This window comes from Mytilus edulis, chromosome 7, assembly GCF_963676685.1.
Source record: "Mytilus edulis chromosome 7, xbMytEdul2.2, whole genome shotgun sequence".
NCBI lineage: Eukaryota > Metazoa > Mollusca > Bivalvia > Mytilida > Mytilidae > Mytilus > Mytilus edulis.
Window position 1 is genome coordinate 2,549,897 of NC_092350.1, and position 23,309 is coordinate 2,573,205.

Consider the following 23,309-nt stretch of genomic DNA (forward strand, 5'->3'; position numbering starts at 1 on the left):
ACAATGGTTAGAATGATTAAGCCACAGCTTTATCTCTGTTATGTCTAATATCTGCAAGATGCTCTATTATACTATCGTTGAGAGATTTTTCTGTTTTCCCAACATAGATGTAGTGGTTACATTTTTCACAGTGAAGTCCATAAATAAGGTTACTAGTTTACACGCAAGAATATTGATTTTGAAATTGAAGGTTTTATCTCTGAGTATAATATTTTCTTCATTTCTTCTTTTTTATTTTGCCTCTGTAATAACTCTTTTCTATTTAAGTTGTCTCTTCTTTTCATTTGGTTTTCAATAATTTTTCCATTGTCGCCTCTTTTTCACAAAGTCATGCGCTTCGGTTCATTTTTGATGTTTAGATATTTTAAATTTTTAAGGCAACCTATTGTAAAAGTGTAAAAGGCAACAGTATAAGAAGAAAACAACGAAACAACAGAAACATTGAAAGAATTTCATTCCTTTTCCTAAGGGAGGGGGTTACTTCTTCCTGATTGCAAGTCATCATGTGTTTTTGATATGATACTAATTGCTGTCATTGATTTTGTAATTCCCTTTTTTAATTTAAATTTAAGGAAAACCCAGACATCATATCGTTCATGGTACCCCTTAATAGATATTTGATAATGTACAGGTCAACAAGGTGTAATCAATAAAATAGAACACAGACCGACCTCTGTGATTCATGTTTATCAAATGCGACTAGTACCAACATTTAAAATTCAAAGGTTACTTGCGATATACCGAACAAGACATGAAAAAAGGAGTTGGACAGATTGCATCGCCATCAAAGCTTCGAATTCTGTGTTACAAACACCATCAGCATATTAACGTCTTCTCTCAAACAGGTAATTCGTTTTACGATATATTTGAAAAATAATAAACCAGCCTTTTTATTTATCATCATTTGTTTTCTTCCTAAGAATGTATCAATATTTTAACATGATTAATGAACGTACATGTATTTATTCCAGTTCTCTTTTAAATCCGTTGTGAAAAAGTTAAAAGTTGCAAAATTTTTCTGATTTAGAATTAAGTTATACTTGTGCATGAAAATTATGATATTCACAACAAGAAGCAATACAAATTGTTGCTGTAATGTTTTTATTTCTCATCAGGTTTTGGTTTATTTCCTTGAACCAAATTTTCATTTTATATTAATTTGTACTGTTGTTGATAAACTAGTAATCAATTTTATAATCAATTTTATTGAAATTTTTCCAATACTTGTTTTGTTTAGTCTAGTTTTCAATAATGATTATTATTTTAATCTTTAATTCATTTATATAGTGCATATTTTTTAATGTGCGTTTCATTTTACAGAGTGAAAATATAGAAATGGACAAACTGTCTTTTGTAACTGTGGTTTCCTGTCTAGTATCTATTAGTATAGTTATGCAAGGTAAGATAATATAAAATTATTTTTTTTGAAACACAGTCATGGAAACGTTTTTGTGCTACAACTTCTCTTTTCCTATTTCTTAACGTTGGTTCACGTTATTGAACACCGATTGCATAGCCAAAGGTAAAAGTTTAACAAAAATACCGAACTTCAAGGAAAATTCAAAACGAAAAATCCATTTTCAAATGGAAAAATCAAACTAAGAGAAAACAACTGTCAGTGAATGTTTTTCCTGCATTTAAATTTAGAGAAGGTTCAAGAAGGATTAAATTGGCCTTAAATTTTTGATCTTTTTTTAAATCGAGCCAAGAAATTACAAACTTAACATAAGAATAGTTGTTATAATACTATTGAGACAAAAATATATGTCTATGGACCATTTCTTAATTATTTCTAAAGTATGACACCCTAGTAAGTATTATTTGTATTTTAAGGTCAATTTTGGTTATTTATTTCGATAATTGTGATAGTTTTTGGCATAATTAACCTTGGCCGCCATCAACGACCCAAAAGGTTTTTATATTGATGAATTCTATATCAAAGTTGGAATGTTTTCGTGACAAAATATTTGGATCGTAGGAGGCAGCGAATGTGTTTCTAAATCTTTTGTGATCTTTTATGTAAAATATGGGCTTTAGCATTTAATGTTGTTGAAGGACCAGGAATATTTAAAAAAAAAAGTATTGATATTTTGTTTTAAATTTGCTAATGCCTAACACTTGTCTCCCTAATGACATTCTTTTTTTTATATTAATATTAGCTTACAAATATTTTTTTTTGCAAAAATGCTACTTTTTAAAACAAATAATGCTTGTGATAATTTTTTATTTTAATTTTGATTTATCTTCCTTTATTCAACATATTTTGGTGAGAATAATTGATAGCGCGTTGAAAATTATAATAATCAAATTCAAAATCAGATTCAGATGCAGATCTATTGTTGAAAGAATTTTCTATACAACAAAATAAAACTGAATGACTGATCAAGTAACATGTTCCCTCAATCAGCTGCTTACTCATTGTAAACAGTTGGCACAAGACCTAATTTTTAATGGAAATATTTAATCTAGACAATTGAATACATACATTGTAGGAAAATGAAATCAAATAAATATTCATATTCGATTTCTTTTTCATTCTTATAAAACATACACTTGAAGCATGATAATTTCAATGCAACCAATGAATTGTGTTGAACGTTGGATGATTGTTTCTGTTGGTTTGTTTTTTCTAAATGAAGGTATTGCCGAAAAAGACCTTCCATTAGCTGATCAGTTATAAATCTTAGCATATGAGACATGATAAATCGCGTTAATATTGTAAAGACTTTAACATAAACATAGGGCGATGTGATTAAATTGCCAACGAGACAACTATCTACAATAGTTCAATTATAAGATGAATGAAAACTATTAAAGGCAATCGAGCAGCCTTCAAACACATTAATTTATACTCAGCATATACCTTCGCATGCATTAATTTTTCATTATTTAGGAGCTGACGCACAGGATTGTGCCACTTCAAAAATTACTGCATGCACAACAACCTACAGCGGCGCGGTAGCAGGTGCCGGAGGAGATAAGAAGAAAATATGCAGGTCGGACTATTTTTATGCATTATTTCTGTTTTGTGTTTTTTTTCATTTTAAACTTATTTTATATTGGTGTAAAATAGGTTAATGACCCTGTTCATGTATCAACACTAAGTATTGCATGGCGCAAATAATTGGACTCCTCTATAAAACATCCAACAAAATAAGAATTTTGGATACTATATGTATTTCGGTGTACAAGATGTTTCTAAATTGAAAAAAATATGATTTTCGCAGATGTTCCGATGTTCAGCATACGGCGAAATGAAAATGAGTAATAATATATGTGGTCCTTTTTCACTATAATGAAATCAGAATAATTGATAACAGAAAATTCAACGGGAAATAATAAAAACCTCAATGCTATATCCAGATTATTTATGACACTTTTATCATTAGTATAATTAATAACAGAAAATTCAAAGGAAAATGATAATAACCTCAATGCTATATCCAGATTACTTTTTGTTAAAACGTATATACGTGTACACATTAATAATATATGAAGTGCTTACGTTTTTAATTGTATGATTTTATTTAAAACACAGTGCAGCAAATACCTATCTGGATTGTTTGAACAAAGTTGTCACTGACTGCAAATTGGACCCTGGCACTTCTATAATCAGCCAAACAATCGCTGCTGCCAAAAAGGCCCTTTCCCAGTATGGCTGTGGAAGTGGTATGTATGCCATAACTTTCTTTATCATTACTGGCTTCTATAAGTTTACTATCGTTTTCATACATTAATATCTTTATGAGGTATGGTATGACATGAAGGCTAATGAGATAGCTATTCACTACAATCTAAAGATATGTAATAGCAGTCTGAGTGGGTTTTTTCTCATGCATATAATAAATATAATTCCAATATCAAGTGATCCTGTGTTGCAATATGATGAATTCTATTTATAATTATCCGTTCATAATTTATATTTTATATCTGAGATCAACATGATCCGGAACATTAAAGGATCTTATTTATTCCATTTGTAGACCTTCTTATGCCTTATATTCTTCTTCTGCTTTTTTATAATACTAGTTAACAAGCCATCAAATATTTTTTTTAATACCATGTCGAATGTTTCAAGATTTATAAATTATTATTGATCACAAAAACATTTTCTTTGCAGGAAATGGTGTCGGAAGTCTTGTTTTCAACTTGGTTACAATGATGTCAGGACTTACGATCTCAGGACTTACATTTTATAAGTTGTTTTAGACGAACAAATCCACATGTAAAAATATTTATAAACAACATTCAAACAAATATACGAACAAATCTTTTTTGGGCACTTGCGAATATTATTCATTGTCAACATTATCTTTGAACAGCGGTATACTGCTGTTGCCTTTATTTATCTACAATAAATAGATTGTAAAGTTTTTGTGACTTATCACTTTTGTTGTTGTTAAATGATTTATAGATGTCAATTTTAGTTTTGTCAGTAAAATTTGTCGAAAGGTTACTTATTATATGCATTCTTATGGGCAGCAATTAAGCTCCTTAATACCAGAATATTTATGAATTGTTATGAATCACAGTATATTCTGCTTTTAATTGATATATTTGATAAACTTGATGTAGATAATCTAGACTTTTTATATATTACATTGGGAATAAACCCAAGGGAGTGTGTTTTACTTTAAATTATTTACAACATAATTTGTCCTTTACTATGTTTAGATATTTTAGCTTCACATTGGAAACTATATTTAAGAAAGTACGAAACAAAAAATAAAAACGATTGTTCGTGCTCTATTATAGTCGGTGATATTCCTTTGGCCCCTTCTTTAGGTGTGTATATTTCACAAGTCGTTCGTTAATCTAGTGTCAGTAAACGCGTTGTATATGTCAATGTGCGAATTATTAAGTCAGTTATTTCGTATCAACTGATTATTCAAACCACTACTCAATTCCTTTATACATTCAAAGAACTTTCAGAAATTTGGCTGTACCTGTAGAAGACTGGCGAACGACTCCAAATGCCGTAAATATTCTGAAAACAAAGACGATAAGACAAACATCAGAAGAAAAAAACTAGGGATGTCAATTATCTGAAATCTGATATTCGGTCATGATAGTCGAGTACTCGCGAGAACTCGCACGAATCTTTAACGTTATGAAAAGTTTATTTTTTATGTCAATTAAACAATGAATTACCGACCGCTGTTTCTTAAAATAACCTATCATAATAGCAATTATTGTTAATTTACGTGTTCATGAGCCAAATTCCGATAGAATAATAAATATTTGCATATTGAGTCCGACAAATAATATTGAGAAAGGAAAATGGGAATGTGTCAAAGAGAAAACAACTCGTTCAAAAAACAGATTACAGCAGAATGTCACCAATAGGTCTTCAATGCAGAGAGAAAACTCCCGCACAAGGAGGCGTCCTTTAGTTGACCCCTAAACAAATATCTCTACTAGTACAGGGATAATGGAGTAGGCAATATATGTATCATATGTTCCTCAGGAGTTGGTATTTTTTTATAATAGGCCTTGTCCATCAATTTATCAACACCAATATTGGACTTCAAATTACTTGTGCTTTTTTGTGTTGCTCAGTTTTACCTTTCTGTTGGTTTTTTTTTGCACTATCGTTTGTCTGATTTTTTTTTGCCATGACTTTGGCAGTTTATTTACAACTTTTGGTTTTGAATGTCGCTCTCGTACGTTCGTCTATCTTTAAATTGTAAATTAAACAATTATAGTCAAGTTTCATGTACAGAGTAATTACAATAATTCAAATGTACAACTCATTCCAATCACGTTTACTTAGAAGTCATGATTAACAAACAGTTGGTTTGTACGGCTTGTGATGAGTTAATAATCACTGCATGAAAGTGTTGATCCGTGTGCAAACACCGTTAAAATGTCTCTAATTGTTGCGTGGGGCTCACCGCTGGTCACTTTTATTTTGTTTTTGGTTTTGAAATCAGATCTGGTCACCAATTTCAGACGATAGACTGTTTGACTTTCCTTTTTTTTGTTACAAGTAGGGGATATGAAAACATTCCCTCGGAAGGACAGGACGTTGCTGGTTGAGTTGCTGGTACTACTATAACAAATAGTATATTTAGGATATACATATTTGTGTTGTTAATTGATTTTATTTAGTAGCAGGGGATTCTCCAACGTTACTAAAGTGAATGGAAGTTTGAAGATAAATATCTCAAGATGTAAAGCAGGCAATCGGGTATCCGAGTACTAAAACTGAGCGAGTACTCGTTGTCACCTTTAAAAAACAACACAAAACCCCATTAAGAGTGGGCAAGAAGAATCGACAAATCCTATAGCAATTTCATGTGCATCAGAATGGTAACACATCGTGTCGTTAATGTTAGTACACATCCGGTGATAAATCTATTCGATAGGTTCTATTTGAAAAAGAAGACGGGGGATGGTTTTTAAGAACGGGAGATCATATTCTCGAGTTTACGGTCAAACAATTGTAAAACTCATACATGCTGGATTCGACCTAACAACCTGAGTGTTGACAGGTTAGTGATACAGTTGTTGTTCGACTTCCTAGACAACTCGGTCACGGAATTTACCGTTAACTAATAAAAAAAAAAACAACTTCTTACATAAGTCATGTACACGTTTGAGATAAATGCCTAACGTCGATGCCACTGGTGGTGGACGTTTCACCCTCGTTGGTATCACCAGTCCAGTAAGTATTATCAATTATATGGTCATTTTTATAAATTCACTGTTTTCAAAACTTTGAATTTTTCAAAAGACTAAGGATTTTTTTATCCCAGGAATAGATTACCACAGACGTATTTGGCACAACTTTTTGGAATTTTGGGTCCTCAATGCTCTTCAACTTTATACTTGTTTGGCTTTATAACTATTTTGATCTGAGCGTCACTGATGAGTGTTATGAAGACGAAACGCGCGTCTGGCGTATTCAATTATAATCGTAGTGCTTAACTATTTACGTTATATTGAATCATCTTTTTAAAAACAATTCAAAAGTTGTTTCATTCACATCTTGTCACCTTTTACACATAGTGTTCTCTTCTACTTTATATCCTTGTGATTACTCACGTTACAACTGTAAAAGATTTATCAATCTATGGCAGATAAAACTAAAAACACCAAACTTTAAACAACTGTTGCTACGAAAATACGGATTATTTCGAAGAAAAGTCGAGTAAAAAGAAAATGCAAGTGGAATACGTATTTAACTAAGAACAACATGAAAATGGGTTTTATTATATACAATGTAAAAAGTTGAGAAATCCTGGCAAAGACGACAAAAACATAGAACCAATAAGCGTATGAATAGCCTGCATTGAAAGTTTATAAAAAATTGACAAAAACATAAGTATGCAAATTATCTGTTTCCTGTTTTCGGACAATTTATGATTGAAAAAGAATCAAAAGAGTAATGATTGTTTAATTACTTTGTCATTTTCTGCGACTAATGATATGAATACACTCAATTAACCTCCGTTACAATTTTTTTTTTATTTTCTAACTTATTGTTTTTATTTTTTTTACGCCACACAATCATGCTTAAGTTGACCGACAATAAACCCCAGCCACCTTCTTCGACTGTTTTAACATTCAAAATGATGACTCAGACGTATGTCTTATCTGTATGTAATTTTGATAGTATAATGTAAATATTGAACAAAAAAACAGCAAAATGTAATAAAATTGAGAATGGACGCAAACATACATGTAAGGTCTTGGTAGAAAAAGGACAAGAAGTTCTTTAACATTTCCCTGGTTCATTTCCTTTCTGCTCTGACAATGGTAATGCTTTATAAAGTCTTGCATCTCTAGAATACCGAATGTGGTGGGAAATACATAAGGTAAAGTTGGTATTTAGCTGCGAAGATGGGGAATTGTATAATTTGAAAATTGAAATTTTCTCGCTTGTCATAAATTCTGGCATTGAGAAACCGTCTTTTTCGAGTTATAAATCTAAAATGATGTTGTGGAAGTTGAATCCGTTGTTCTTTTGATTTCAAGGTTGTGAGTATAGATGAAACCAAGTTTGGATTGTTAATGGAGAGCTTAAAGGTAAAATCATTTTATACTTTTATGATGTACTGTCTACTGCATCATTATTAGGTGGACAAGCTCACCATAATTTGAAATGGTAAAGTTATATTTTCCCTGTTAATGTAACTTTTATTCCAAATCATGTACCCATACTTTTTTTCTGTAATAATTTAGCTTACTGTTAAGGCTTTAAGATGATAACAAAAAAAAAAGAAGATTAATTATTGCAAATTATATTTTATGTCATTTATATAGGCCATGGTTGTTATGAAATCAGTGAAAATTTAGTAAATTTGGAAATTCTGGAATATCTTATTTAAACAAGTTTGTGTAATCTCATATTTTTTTGTTATTTACCGAATGCTGATGCCATTGACATGTGAATACTACCAATAAATCAATTTCCAACAAATGCATTTACTCTTTTTTGTTGAATTTTACCCTTATATCCTTCTTCTGAGAATATACACAAATATGGTATATTCAGAGATCGTTGCCATGGAAACGGTGTCATGTACATGCCAAATTTATTTAATTTTTCTGACAATGGATATTGTCCCTTTGAGTACACACCCTTTTTATCATACTTTAATTATTATTTTGTCAGGTTCATATCACCTTAATCATATCGATTTCTATCGGTTTAAGATCAACCACTGCGTTCACGCTACAATTTAAAACGCAACCGATCTAACCTGTTTGCCCGTAAAACTGTAAACACTGTGTATAAATAGAACTGATTTATCAAATTCATGTGCTGATACACTGATACACACACTTGGGAAAAAACAATTGGATAAAGTAATTGTTTCTCTTGAATCACAATTTAAAATTTTGATACTGGTGTTATTGCAGTTGTCTTTAATTTTGAAAAAAAATAACTGTAGCAACGAAGTTACAACACGACGCCGGAAATACTGCGGTTCCTGCAAAGAAAAAAAATCAACATAAGAAAAGAAGTCACAGATTTCGCAAATATATGCTATGGCGAAGACAACCTGTTTTCAGTTTGTTTTAAAGGTCTTTTTAAAGAGAAATATGGGTTAAACAACGAAGTTCTGAGATAGTTTTGCCCGGCACTATACATGCGCATACGTTATTTTCGATTCAATCGTACTAGTTTAAACCGATCTCTGCGTTCACATCTAAAGTAAGATCGGTTTACTTTAGACCGATTCAAACTAAACTACCTCTTTTGGTGTTTTAGTTTAGACCGATTGAAGATCGATTCAATGCGTTCACATTAGCCCTTAAACCGATCTAAAGTGAACCGGTCTAGTTTAAATCGATAAAAATGTCCTAGTGTGAACGGAGTCTTATATTCGAATTCCTGAAGGTAAAAACAAGTTCTTACAAAGTACTATATCCTCACTCCACTTCACTCCCACTCCACAACAATATCAGATGTACACAAATGATGCCGTTAGTTTTCTCGTTTAAATTGTTTTACATTTGTTATTTCGAGGCATTTCATAGCTGACTATGTGATTTGTGCTTTTCTCGTGGTTGAAGGTCGTACGGTGACCTACATTGTATAGTTGTTACTTTCTCTGTCATTTTTGTTTCTTGTGGATAATTGTTTCATTGAGAATCATACCACATCTTCTTTTTCTATATATGTAGAGAATATTAAAAATCACAAGAACGGAATCATGTCAGCACTGGTCATAATGTCAGATGAAGATGACGTGTGGCCCGATAACAGTTATTTCGTAATGCATTTCTTTTAAACAATACATTATAGTCAATACATGAGTATTAAAAAAACCTCCTGCGTTTTCTCAATAATATTTTTACAGTGTGTTGTACTATTTTCGGATAAATTATATCAAAATTATAGAAAACTTCATCAGTTCTTACTCAAAATATGGTCAATTTTATGTTAAAAGGTCTTGAAATATGACATAGGTATTATGTGAAGAACATTTACATTCATCCTTGATTAACAAATCAGATGTAGTGAACTTGATACATTTTATCGTCTATTTTTTACTGTAAATACCACAAAGTTACAACTTACATGTACAGATTTGAGTGATTTTATTTAGATTATTGTTTAAATGAGGATTTCATCGATCTCCTTTATTGGAGGTAAAGATTTATTTTAGATACTGAAACAGATTCCTGACTGGATACAGGCATTATAATTGTATTGCTATAAATAAAAATAACAAATTTGCAAAACGCTTTTTAAACATTCATGAAAATTTATGTATCTTTCACCATCAGATTTGTTTAACTTATGTCATTAAAATTTCAGATGATAAAGATGTTAATAGGGGGGATCTTACATATCAAAATAATGGACCTTGCATCTTTTATTTCCTTCCTCAATAAATGAAGAAATGTTTTTAAACCAAGCAGTACGACTGTATTTTTACCACTTACCTTTCTCAAAGTATACCTATTCAGAAACAAAAAAATATACATGACAGCATATTTGGAAAGAATAATCATTACTCAATAAAACAACAAAACAGCAAAACATCGTTTAGAAATTAAGGCGAAAAAAATTTAAAATATGAAGGACTTTTAATTGAAAATGAATGATTGAAACGCTACACGTGCAATATTTTAAACCCGCACTAAACGCACTATCTTATTTTTTTATTCTTGTTTTTATTTGAGTGTCAATTATAAGTATTTTGTAGAAGAAACTCGCGTCTGTTGACATGATTTATCATAGATATGCCTAAGTTAGAAATTAAATGTTTATAAAATATTTTATTTTTAGATATTCTTAGGATTTACTACACAAGGAATAGACTATCTTAGCTGTATTTGGCAAAAACATTCGGAGCAATGGGTATTCAACATTGGTTCTTTTATATAAGCGTCACTTTTGATTCTTTTATAGACGAAATGCGCATCTAGCGTACAACATTTTACCGGGTGTATCTATGACGAAGTTAATAACTCAGAACTAACATCAAAGTCTAAAAACAGCCGGGACAAAATGCTACACTTTAGTAGAGAAAGGTAGTGTAGTAGAGAAAGGTACGTATAAGCCAAACAATACCCCTGTATAAATCCTAAATCGACATCAGACATAACGTCCCGTATTACAAAATGGTGTGGATGCACATTTTAACATCGATGACAGCAAATAAAATATAACTATGAATGTGGATTTTACAGTCAGACGGTAACATATTTCAGTTTCCTAGTCAACCATTAGTGCTGGATCTGACATCACAAAAACTTTCATTCAATAAATTTACTGCTGCGTAAATGCTTCCAAATCAATTGACATTTTGAATTGCATAAATATATATACTGTTTAGATATAAAACTTGCAAACATGTAACAAAATCATGCGCTTCGATTCATTGTTTAGCGCTTAAACATTTCTGATTTTTTAAAGCAACTTATTGTAAAAGTGAAAAGTAAAAACAGCAGTAGTATGCCGCTGTTCGGAAGTTATAAATCGATTGAGAGCAAACAAATCCGGGTTACAAACTAATACCATACCGACGGAAGCACATCAACTATAAGAAGAAAACAAAGAAACAACAGAAACATTGACAGAATCTCATTCCTTTCACTTATGGAGTGCTTAATTCTTCCTGATTGCAAGTCTTCGTGTGTTTTTTGTTATTATGTTAATTGCTGTCAATGATTTTTTTACTCCCTTTTTTCATCTAAATTTAAGGAAAAACCAGATATAATCTCGTTCATGGTACACCTTTATGCATATTTGATAATGGCCAGGTCAACAAGGTGTAATCTATAAAATAGAACGCTAACCGACCTCTGTGATGCTATCAAATGCGACTAGTACTAACATTTAAAATTCAAAGGTTACTTGCGATATAACGAACAAGACATGTATAAAAAGAGGGACGAAAGATACCAAAGGGACAGTTATAATACTATTAAGACACAAATATATGTCTATGGACCATTTCTTAATCATTTCTATAGTATGACACCCTAGTAAGTATTATTTGTATTTTAAGGTCAATTTAGGTAATTTATTTCGATAATTGTGATAGTTTTTGGCATAATTAACCTTGGCCGCCATCAACGATCCAAAAAGTTTTCATATTGATGAATTGTATATCAAAATTGGAATGTTTTCGTTTCAAAACATTTTGGATCGTAGGAGGCGGCCAATGTGTTTCTAAATCTTTTATGTAAAATATGGACTTACTTTGGAGAATATTTTGTACTTTTATGAACCTCACCGATTTTATTTGGAATTAAGTTTTTTGTAATAGACCCATTTACAAACCAAATTGAGACTTTATTATTGTTTGATGATAAGGTTGATATTTTAGGCCATTTTTTGCCATAAGTGAACCTTCTAATACATTAATGTTTTATCTTCTTTGCTCTTTTTATGTCGATCATCGATATATGTTTCCCGAGATAGAATGATATTATGCACTTTGTCAAAATGTAGATTTTACTATGCTTTTTTCTAAAATAAAAAAAATGAAAAAGGTCACCGTGCTATTTATCAAGTAATGAGTCGTTGAAAATTGCCTAAATTTGCTTAAAATGATCATGAAAAACCATATTTTGGGAATAAAGAGAAATCTATGAGATAAAATTTTAAAATAACTTGTGAGAAGATAGGTTTTATAATATATTTTAAGATAATTAAAAGAAAATATGGTATAACCGAACTTGTTTTCTTGCTACAAATAAACTTTAAAAAAAATCAGTTCAGTATATTTCTTTTACTACAATAGACAGCCTCATATAATGGCTTAGTTGGAAAAAAAAATATTTAAAAAAAACCAAATATTTAGTATTTGTTATTTTTTTGGATAATGCAATAAATCAACTAGTTTTCTTCATATAATTCTAACCAATAAAATTGCACATTGGTCTACAAATTTGCAGATTTGGGCAAATAACTAGACTGATTGTGTACTGAGATAGTACAATCCAAGATGGCGGTATACCATGAATCTACCTTAAACATCTTTTTCGGTAGCTACTCGAAAAGTATTGTTTTCTTTTTGAACTTTAGCATTCAATGTTTTTGAAGGACCAGGAACATTTAAAAAAAAAAGTATTGATGTTTTGTTTTAAATTTGCTAATGACTAACACTTGTCTCCCTAATAACATTCTTTTTTTTCTATAAATATTGGCTTACAAATATTTTTTTTGGCAAAAATGCTACTTTTTAAAACAAATAATGTTTGCGATATTTTTTATTTTAGTTTTGATTTATCTTCCTTTATTCAACATATTTTGGTGAGAATAATTGATAGCTTTGAAAATTATAATATTCAAATTCAAAATCGAATTCAGATGCGGATCTATTGTTGAAAGAATGACTGATCAAGTAACACGTTCCCTCAATCAGCTGCTTACTCATTGTAAACAGTTGTCAAAACACATATTTTTTTTAAATGAAATATTTAATCTAGTAAATTGAATATTTGAATTGTTGGACAATGAAATCTAATAAATATTTATATTCGATTTCTTTTTCATTGTTATAAAATATACAATAAAAGCATGATAATTTCAAGTGATTAAACCACTTCACTACTACCAAAGAATTGTGTTGAACGTTTGATGATTATTTCTCTTCGTTTATTTTTCTAAATGAAGGTATTTCCGAAAGGAAGACCTTTCATTAGGTTACCAGTTATAAATCTTTACATCTGGGACACAATAAATCGCGTCAATATTGTAAGGACCATAACATAAAAATAAGGCGATGTGATAAAATTGTCAACGAGACAACTATCTACAATAGTTAAAAAAAAATGGATGAAAACTATTAAAGGCAACCGAGCAGCCTTCAAATACATTAATTTATACTCAGCCTATATACCTACACATGCACTAAGTTTTCATTATCTAGGAGCTGACGCCCAGGATTGTGCGACTTCAAAAATTACTGCATGTTCGACAACCTACAGCGGCGCGGTAGCAGGTGCCGGAGGAGATAAGAAGAAAATATGCAGGTCGGACTATTTTTATGCATTATTTCTGTTTTGTGTTTTTTTCATTTTAAACTTATTTTATATTGCTGTAAAATAGGTTAATGACCCTGTTCATGTATCAACACTAAGTATTGCCTGGCGCAAAAAAATGGACTCCTCTATAAAACATCCAACAAAATAAGAATTTTGGATACTATATGTATTTCGGTGTACATGATGTTTCTAAATTGAAAAAAATATGATTTTCGCAGATGTTCCGATGTTCAGCATACGGCGAAATGAAAATGAGTAATAATATATGTGGTCCCTTTTCACTCTAATGAAATCAGAATAATTGATAACAGCAAATTCAACGGGAAATAATAAAAACCTCAATGATATATCCAGATTATTTATGACACTTTTATCATTAGTATAATTGATAACAGAAAATTCAAAGGGAAATAATAATAACCTCAATGCTATATCCAGATTACTTTTTGTTAAAACGTATATACGTGTATACATTAATAATATATGAAGTGCTAACGTTTTTTATTGTATGATGTATGATTTTATTTAAAACACAGTGCAGCAAATACCTATCTGGATTGTTTGAACAAAGTTGTCACTGACTGCAAATTGGACCCTGGCACTTCTATAATCAGCCAAACAATCGCTGCTGCCAAAAAGGCCCTTTCCCAGTATGGCAGTGGAAGTGGTATGTATGCCATAACTTTACTTTCTTTAACATTACTGGCTTCTATAAGTCTACTATCGTTTTCATACATTAATATGTTTATGAGGTATGGTATGACATGAATGTTAATGAGATAGCTATTCTAAAGATATGTTTTAGCAGTCTGAGTGGGTTTTTTCTCATGCATATAATAAATATATTTCCAATATCTAGTGATCCTGTGTTGCAATAATTATGATGAATTCTATTTATACTTATCCGTTCATAATTTATATCTGAGATCAACATGATCCGGAACATTAAAGGATCTTATTTATTCCATTTGTAGACCTTCTTAGGCCTAATATTCTTCTTCTGCTTTTTTATAATACTAGTTAACAAGCCATCAAATATTTTTTTAATACCATGTCGAATGTTTCAAGATTTATCAATTATTATTGATCACAAAACCATTTTCTTTGCAGGAAATGGTGCCGGAAGTATTGTTTTCAACTTGGTTACAATGATGTCAGGACTTACGATCTCATGACTTACATTTTATAAGCTGTTTTAGACGAACAAATCCACATGTAAAAATATTTATAAACAACATTCAACATATATACGAACAAAATCTTTTTTGGACACTTGCGAATATTATTCATTGTCAACATTATCTTTGAACAGCGGTATACTACTGGTGCCTTTATTAATCTACAATAAATGGATTGTAAAGTTTTTGTGACTTATCACTTTTGTTGTTGTTAAATGATTTATAGATGTCAATTTTAGTTTTGTCAGTAAAATTTGTCGAAAGGTTACTTATTATATGCTTTCTTATGGGCAACAATTACGCTCCTTAATACCAGAATATTTATGAATTGTTATGAATCACAGTATATTCTGCTTTTAATTGATATATTTGATAAACTTGATGTAGATAATCCAGACTTTTTATATATTGCTGTGGGAATAAACCAAAAGGAGTGTGTTTTACTTTAAATTATTTACAACATAATTTGTCCTTTTCTATGTTTAGATATTTTAGCTTCACATTGGAAACTATATTTAAGAGAGTGCGAAACAAAAAATAAAAACGATTGTTCGTGCTCTATTATAGTTGGTGATATTCCTTTGGCCCCTTCTTTAGGTGTGTATATTTCACAAGTCGTTCATTAATCTCGTGTCAGTAAACGCGTTGTATATGTCAATGTGCGAATTATTAAGTCAGTCATTTCGTCTCCATTGATTATTCAAACTACTACTAAATTCCTTTATACATTCAAAGAACTTTCAGAAATTTGACTGTACCTGTAGAAATGCCGTAAATATTCTAAAAACAAAGACGATAAGACTAACATCAGAAGGCAAAAAACTAGGGATGTCAAAAGATCTGAAATCTGATATTCGGTCATGACATTCGAGTACTCGCGAGAACTCGGATGAATCTTTAACGTATATTGAAAAGTTTGCTTTTTATGTCAATTAAACAATGAATTACCGACCGCTGTTTCTTAAAAAACCTATCATAATAACAATTATTGTTAATTTACGTGTTCATGAGCCAAATTCCAATAAAATAATAAATGCATACTAAGTCCGACAAATAATATTGAGAAAAGAAATTGGGAATGTGTCAAAGAGAAAACAACTCGACCAAAAAACAGACAACAGCAGAATGTCACCAATAGGTCTTCAATGCAGAGAGAAAACTCCCGCACACGGAGGCGTCCTTCAGTTGATCCCTAAACAAATATCTCTACTAGTACAGGGATAATGGAGAAGACAATATATGTATCATATGTTCCTCAGGAGTTGTTATTTTTTTATAATAGGCCTTGTCCATCAATTTATCAACACCAATATAGTGCTTTTTCGTGTTGCTCAGTTTTACCTTTCTGTTGGTTTTTTTTGCACTATCGTTTGTCTGATTTTATTTTGCCATGACGTTGGCAGTTTATTTACAACTTTTGGTTTTGAATGTCGCTCTCGTACTTTCGTCTATCTTTAAATTGTAAATGAAACAATTATAGTCAAGTTTCATGTACAGAGTAATCAAACTAATTCAAATGTACAACTCATTCCAATCACGTTTACTTAGAAGTCCTGATTAACAAACAGTTGGTTTGTACGGCTTGTGATGAGTTAATTATCAATGCATGAAAGTGTTGATCCGTGTGCAAACACCGTTAAAAATGTCTCTAATTGTTGCGTGGGGTTCACCGCGGGTCACTTTGATTTTGTTTTTGTTTTGAGATCTGATCTGGTCACCATGCAATTTCAGAAGACAGACTGTTTGACTTTCCATTTTTTTGTTACAAGTAGGGGATATGAAAACATTCCCTCGGAAGGAAAGGACGTTGCTGGTTGAGTTGCTGGTACTACTATAACAAATAGTATCTTTAGGATATACATATTTATGTTGTTAATTGATTTTATTTAGTAGAAGGGGATACTTCAACGTTACTAAAGTGAGTGGAAGTTTGAAGATAAATATCTCAAGATGTAAAGCAGGCAAACGGGTATCCGAGTACTAAAACTGAGCGATTACTCGTTGGCACCCTTAAAAAACAACACAAAAACCCATTAAGAGTGGGCAAGAAGAATCGACAAATCCTATAGCAATATCATGTGCATCGGAATAGTAACACATCGTGTCGTTCCTGTTGGTACACATCCGGTGATAAATCTATTCGATAGGTTCTATTCGAAAAAAAAAGACGGGGGATGGTTTTTAAGAACGGGAGATCATGTTTTAGAGTTTACGGTATAATAATTGTAAAACTCACACGTATTGGATTCGACCTAATCAACTGAGTGTTGACAGATTAATGGTACAGTTGTAGTCGACCTCCCAGACAACTCGCTCACGGAATTTACCGTTAACTAATAAAAAGACAACTTCTTACATAAATCATGTAAATGTTTGGGATAAATGCCTAACGTCGATGCCACTGCTGGCATCACCAGCCCAGTAAGTAGTCAGCACTTCGGTGTTGACATGACTATTAAAGGGAAACTTCGCAAAAAAATCAAAAATTGATATTATGTTCATTCTGTATGAAAATGTTCAAATTCATAGATATTAAAGTTTTATTCCGCTAGATAAGCGATCACCATCGATTTTAAATTTAGAGTATCAATTCTCCGAGATCCGCCATCTTGTCTTCTTTCCCGATGAATAAAAACGATATGTCTATAAACCACAAAGAAACAAAACTACAGTAACCGATGTAGTCGTAATTGCGTGTCGATATCTTGTCAATCGTACGGTTGTTTAATACGACTAACTAACTTGATACGGAAAATATTCTTACTTTTTTTAAAATTACCATGGTCTGTTGTTTTTAAACTGTTGATATTGGAATTAGGTGAAAAGTCAAAGTTGAAATCATAAATAAGTGTTCCGTGAAAATTGTTTTCGAAAATCTAATTTGTTCATAATTCTTTAAAGTAATAAACTTTTTTCAAATATATTTTGATCTTCCCTTATCTGATCACCAGCATGGCTAAAGGTATTACTTCCAAAGGTATTGTGAGGGGTGTGAGGTGACACGTCCAGGTATTCAAGCGATTTCCTGTCGGACTTGCAAGTTCATGCATCGTTTCACTTCTGCAGGTATTGATCAGTGTACACGGCTGATAACTTATAACTTATAACTTTCCATTTTGAACTATCAGATGTATAATATACAACTCTGTCTTACTTGTCATTACTAAACTCATACGCTTGTTTATAAATAACATTTCTGGTGTAAAGAATATAATTCATAATATATAAATAATACCCAAAAAATAAGATTTGATGAAATTAAAATCTATTTAAATATTTTTTCCAAGGGTGAATTTGGGAAAATGTAATATATAGTCATTGTCAATAGTGAAGGACAGATTGGAACCGACCAGAAATATTGATTTAAAAAAATGTACGCACTTGCCGACGATTCGTTTATACGACTGGATATAAAGTTACGGAACTATAGCGCAATTTAAAATATATACGTGTATACATTGAACATAAGAAAAAAACATATATTTTGAATAAATAGGGGTAAAAGTGTTGTAAATAGACTAGCCAACGTATGCCAAAAGTATGTAATCATCGAATGTCGATAGACTACAGTTGTATACCAAAAGAAGAAGAGAACCAATTTGATTTAAATACAGGTCGATGTATAACTTTTGCTTTGGTTCATTGAAGCTGTGGACCTAGGAAAATCACAGATTTATATTTCAATAAGATTGTTCTCAAACAAAGGAAGGAATTCGTCATCACAATTGTTATATATGCCACTGGACGAACACTAATTATCCCCAGGGGATGTGAATATTTTGCTGGGAAACTTTTGAGTATCAAAGTTTCAAATTAATTTCGGGATTTATTTTCTTTCTTGGTATTCAATAACCGAAAAAAGAATAAATTACTTGTTCGCTAAATAGGGATATTCTTGTCAGATAAAAGAATTTTAGTTATATTTAAAAAATAGGGAAATATGACATTAAATTGGTTCTGTCTTTTTTTAAACATCGTTAAAACGATGTGTGTCTAAGGTGAACGCCACAAGAACCCTGTAATACTAGTACGAGAGTATAGCATGTAAACATTCCTTCTCAATAATATGGTTGTATTGGAAAACTTTTCATACAGATTGACAACTCATTGTCCGATATGCATGTAATATTTGCCACATGACGCCCATAGTTCTTTCTACCATAATCACCTTATTCCTTGATATTGCTGTAAACATCGATGGTTCACACCCAAACAAAATGGGAGTAATGAACCTTCAGAGCTTCTCCGTGTTATACACTTGTGAAATATATAGACGAAATTTCTGTATTGAAATGAATCTACATCTCACAAACAGGATTTTCAAATAACGATTTTGAGTAACCACCTTACAAACCAATATAAACGTATGGCAAGATATAACCATGAAGGAATTTAGTTTTTGTCAGAACTCATCACTATATCATAAACGTATACGTATATATATGCATACAGTTTCAAATATCAAGAACAAGCGTTCGATGTCGATAGTCTGTTCTCTAACTGTTCAGAGTTAGACATGTCACTTGTTCATTCTTGGAAGCCTTCATATTCCCCGTCTAACGATGGGAACTCTTTCTGATTGTGTTGACTATAAATGCTTGTATGGTAATTCTGTCGTTTATCTGTACAAGCTGTTGCATTTCCTCTCCTTTCCCAACAAACAAACGAACGAAACGCAACTAGTCTGATTTCTCTGGAGCTCATCCTCAATGGCTCTTATACGTCAGGAAACTTACATGTATACTAATAATGATTGTTTCATGAACAACGATGTATGAACGAACTATTATAAATTCGTCAATATCTGTAATGCATGACTAAAGTATAACTTTTATTACAACTACTGTATTACTTATTTGGATTAATGACGGCTATCATGTTCAACATTGCACAACTATTATCATAGAATTTTAAAAAAAATCTTCAAAAATCCTCAAAAGATATAATGTCTTAGCTTAGATAATTAGTATTCTTTTCACAAAAAGTTCGTGTAAATGATTGTCAAATGAATTTAATTATGTAAGAATAAAATGTTAAAAAGAAACTAAAAAAAAATTATGCATGTTGTATGTTGTATTTTTTTGTCAATTAAAAACTTTAAAATTGCAATAGTTTTATTAGCATTTAAACACAGCCAGATTTGAATACAAGTTAAGAAATTCCGGTAAAGTCAATGATATCAAACAGATGTACAATGGTATATCAAATTGGGTAATATTGCATTTAGTTTTTATTAAAGATTAAAACTACTATTTTTTGCTTCATATTTGAATCTTTACGCCAATTGCCGCTAAGAAAGTAATCAAAAATTGTTTCCTTTTATTTTTATACACTTTCGGAATTACGAATCTGAATTTTATTTTCAATTAATTTACACAATTTAATTATTGTATCTTTATTCTCATCGTGTATTTAATCTTAGTATATTAACATCATGACAGCATATACTCTAATCCTTTCTATTTATCCTTTCCAAATAACAACATTTATACCTGTGTACGCTTGAACTCACACCTGCGGCTAAATAGCTACAAGGTAAACGAATTGACCTCAAGCCGAGAAATATACAGTGACCTTTACAAAATAATATACACACTCTGCTCACACATTAGTTGCATTGAAATGATTATCAAAACAATAACGGTAAATAGAACTGAAATATTTTCAGTTCAATATCAGTAAAAATGTTCAATAAATATCTTATGAAAAAAATCTCAACAATAATTAATTAAATTTATTCAAAAACATTTACTAGAGATAATTTTATAGGAGTTTAATTCAATCAATACAAAACGGTATATATATGCATATTCACTTTCGTTCATTCTTATATTGTGGTTTATAACTTCGACCATTCGTCAGCTGTGCGCTTTTAATTACGTATATTGTCGATAAGCTATAAGAGTTAAACAGATTTTATTTTTTCCCAGAATTCAATAAATCGGGCTAATACGTCACGACCCACTCGAGAATTCAACCAAAAAAGTTACAAATACTTGATTTTCTCCGTTATTAGAAGGAATATAAATTTAAAACTTTGCAAATGTGTTTTTTATGTTAAGATGAACATAATTAGATGATAAGTAAAAAATCGCGGAATTTCCCTTTAATTAAATGGTCATTTTTTAAATTCCCTGTTAACAAAACTTTGAATTTAAAAAAAAAAAAAGGATTTTTTTTATCCCAGAAATAGATTACTTAAGACGTATTTGGCACAACCTTTTGGAATTTTGTGTACTCAATCCTCTTCAACTTTGTACTTGTTTGGCTTTATAACTATTTTGATCTGAGCGTCACTGATTAGCGTTATGTAGACAAAACGCGCGTCTGGCGTATTAAACTATAATCTATGTTCCTTTGATAACTATTTACGTTTTATTGAATCATCTTTTACACATATTCTTCTCTCCTACTTTATATCCTTGTGCTTACTCACGTTACAACTGTAAAATGATTATCAATCTATGACAGATAAAACTAAAAACACCAAACTTTAAACAACTGTTGCTGAGAAAATACGGATTATTTCGAAGAAATATCGAGTAAAAAGAAAATGCAAGTGGATTAAGTATTTAACCAAGAACAACATGTAAATGAGTTTTGGAAAATTCTTCAAAAGACGACAACACATAGAAAGAATAAGCTTATGAATAACTTACATTTGAAAGTTTATAAAAATTTGACAAAAATATAAGTCTGCAAAGCACTTCTCCAAATTATAAGTTTCTTGTTTTCGGACAATTTATGATTGAAAAAGAATCAAATAGTAATGATTGTTTGATTATTTTGTCATTTTCTGTTACTAATGATATGAATACACTCAAATAGTTTCTGCTACAATTTTTTTTATTTTTAATTTTATAACTTATTGTTTTATACTTTTTACGCCATACAATCATGCTTATATTTACTGACAATAAACCCCAGTTACCTATCTAGCTATATCTAATGCACTTACTGTTTTAACATTAAAAATGATGACTCAGACATATGTCTAATTTGTATTTTATGTTGATAGTACAATGTAAATATTAAACCCAAAACAGCAAAATGTAAGCATATGCGCGAATATAGGTCTTTGTAGAAAAAGTACGAGAAGTTCCTTAACACCTCCCTGGTTCGTGTACCTTCTGCTCTGACACTGGTGATGCTTTATAAAGTCTTAGTATCAGCTTGCATCTCTTGTATACCGAATGTTTTGGGAAATACATAAGGTGACGTTGATATTTAGCTGCTAAGATAGGGAATTGTATAATTTGAAAATTGAAATTTTCTCGCTTGTCATAAATTCTGGCATTGAGAAACCGTCTATTTCGAGTTATAAATCTAAAATGATGTGGTGAAAGTTGATTCCGTTGTTCTTTTGATTTCGAGGTTGTGAGTATAGCTGAAACCAAGTTTGGATTGTTAATGGAGAGCTTGATGCACTAGTCACTAGGTGCATGCTTTATTCAGCAAGTATTGAGAAAACTAAAGTAAAGGTTAAACTTTTAATTACAGAATTGTTAAGTTCTCAATATAAAATGATATTGCATTTCAAGTCAGAGGCCTTTAAAACACCCTATTATCCACTTGCATTTTTTATCGTCTTTTTTGACAGATTTTTATAGTTCGTTCTTACGTTGTACTTTTATACCACTGTCACAAGCTAGGGGTAGGATTGGGATCCCGCTAACATTCTTAACCCCGCCAAATTACATATATGTATGTATGTATGTATGTGCCTGTCCCCAAGGCAGGAGCCTGTAATTCAGTGGTTGTCGTTTGTTTATGTGTTACATATTTTTTATTCGTTAATTTTTTATATGAATAAGGCCGTTAGTTTTCTCGTTTGAATTGTTTAACATTGTCATTTAGGGGCCTTTTATAGCTGACTTTGTGGTATGGGCTTTGCTCATTGCTGAAGGTCGTATGATGACCTATAGTTGTTAATTTCTGTGTCATTTGGTCTCTTGTGAAAAGTTGTCTCATTGGAAATTATACCACATCTTTTTTTCAATATATATACAATATATTTTGTATTGAGATAGCTACGCAACTTAAACTCGGTGCTGCAATACGATAAGGTTGAATCAAACGCTATTGTCGTTCAGTTATTGTTCATTCTATTTTCTATAGGGTACCTTATTGATTTTTATTGTTTAGTACTTGGTACTTCCTCTCTATTGTTAAGTG

The 23,309-nt window shown here is 31.0% G+C and overlaps 1 protein-coding gene across 3 annotated transcripts in view; it reads left to right on the plus strand.

The window, feature by feature from the left end:
- The first annotated feature begins 580 nt into the window (after positions 1-580).
- The window catches only part of LOC139529726 (uncharacterized), a 72,813-nt gene continuing 50,084 nt past the window's right edge, over positions 581-23,309 (plus strand). The window contains exons 1-5 of one of the 3 annotated variants that reach the window (XM_071325588.1): positions 639-845; positions 1,321-1,399; positions 13,842-13,944; positions 14,493-14,623; positions 15,067-15,319. In XM_071325588.1, the coding sequence (XP_071181689.1) occupies positions 1,336-1,399; positions 13,842-13,944; positions 14,493-14,623; positions 15,067-15,131 (363 nt within the window). In that variant the 5' untranslated portion in view covers positions 639-845; positions 1,321-1,335 and the 3' untranslated portion in view covers positions 15,132-15,319. Of the gene's footprint in view, positions 846-1,320; positions 1,400-2,893; positions 2,997-3,538; positions 3,670-4,120; positions 4,374-13,841; positions 13,945-14,492; positions 14,624-15,066; positions 15,320-23,309 lie in introns of those variants that run through there. The other 2 variants (XM_071325586.1, XM_071325587.1) reach the window with 2 other exon arrangements.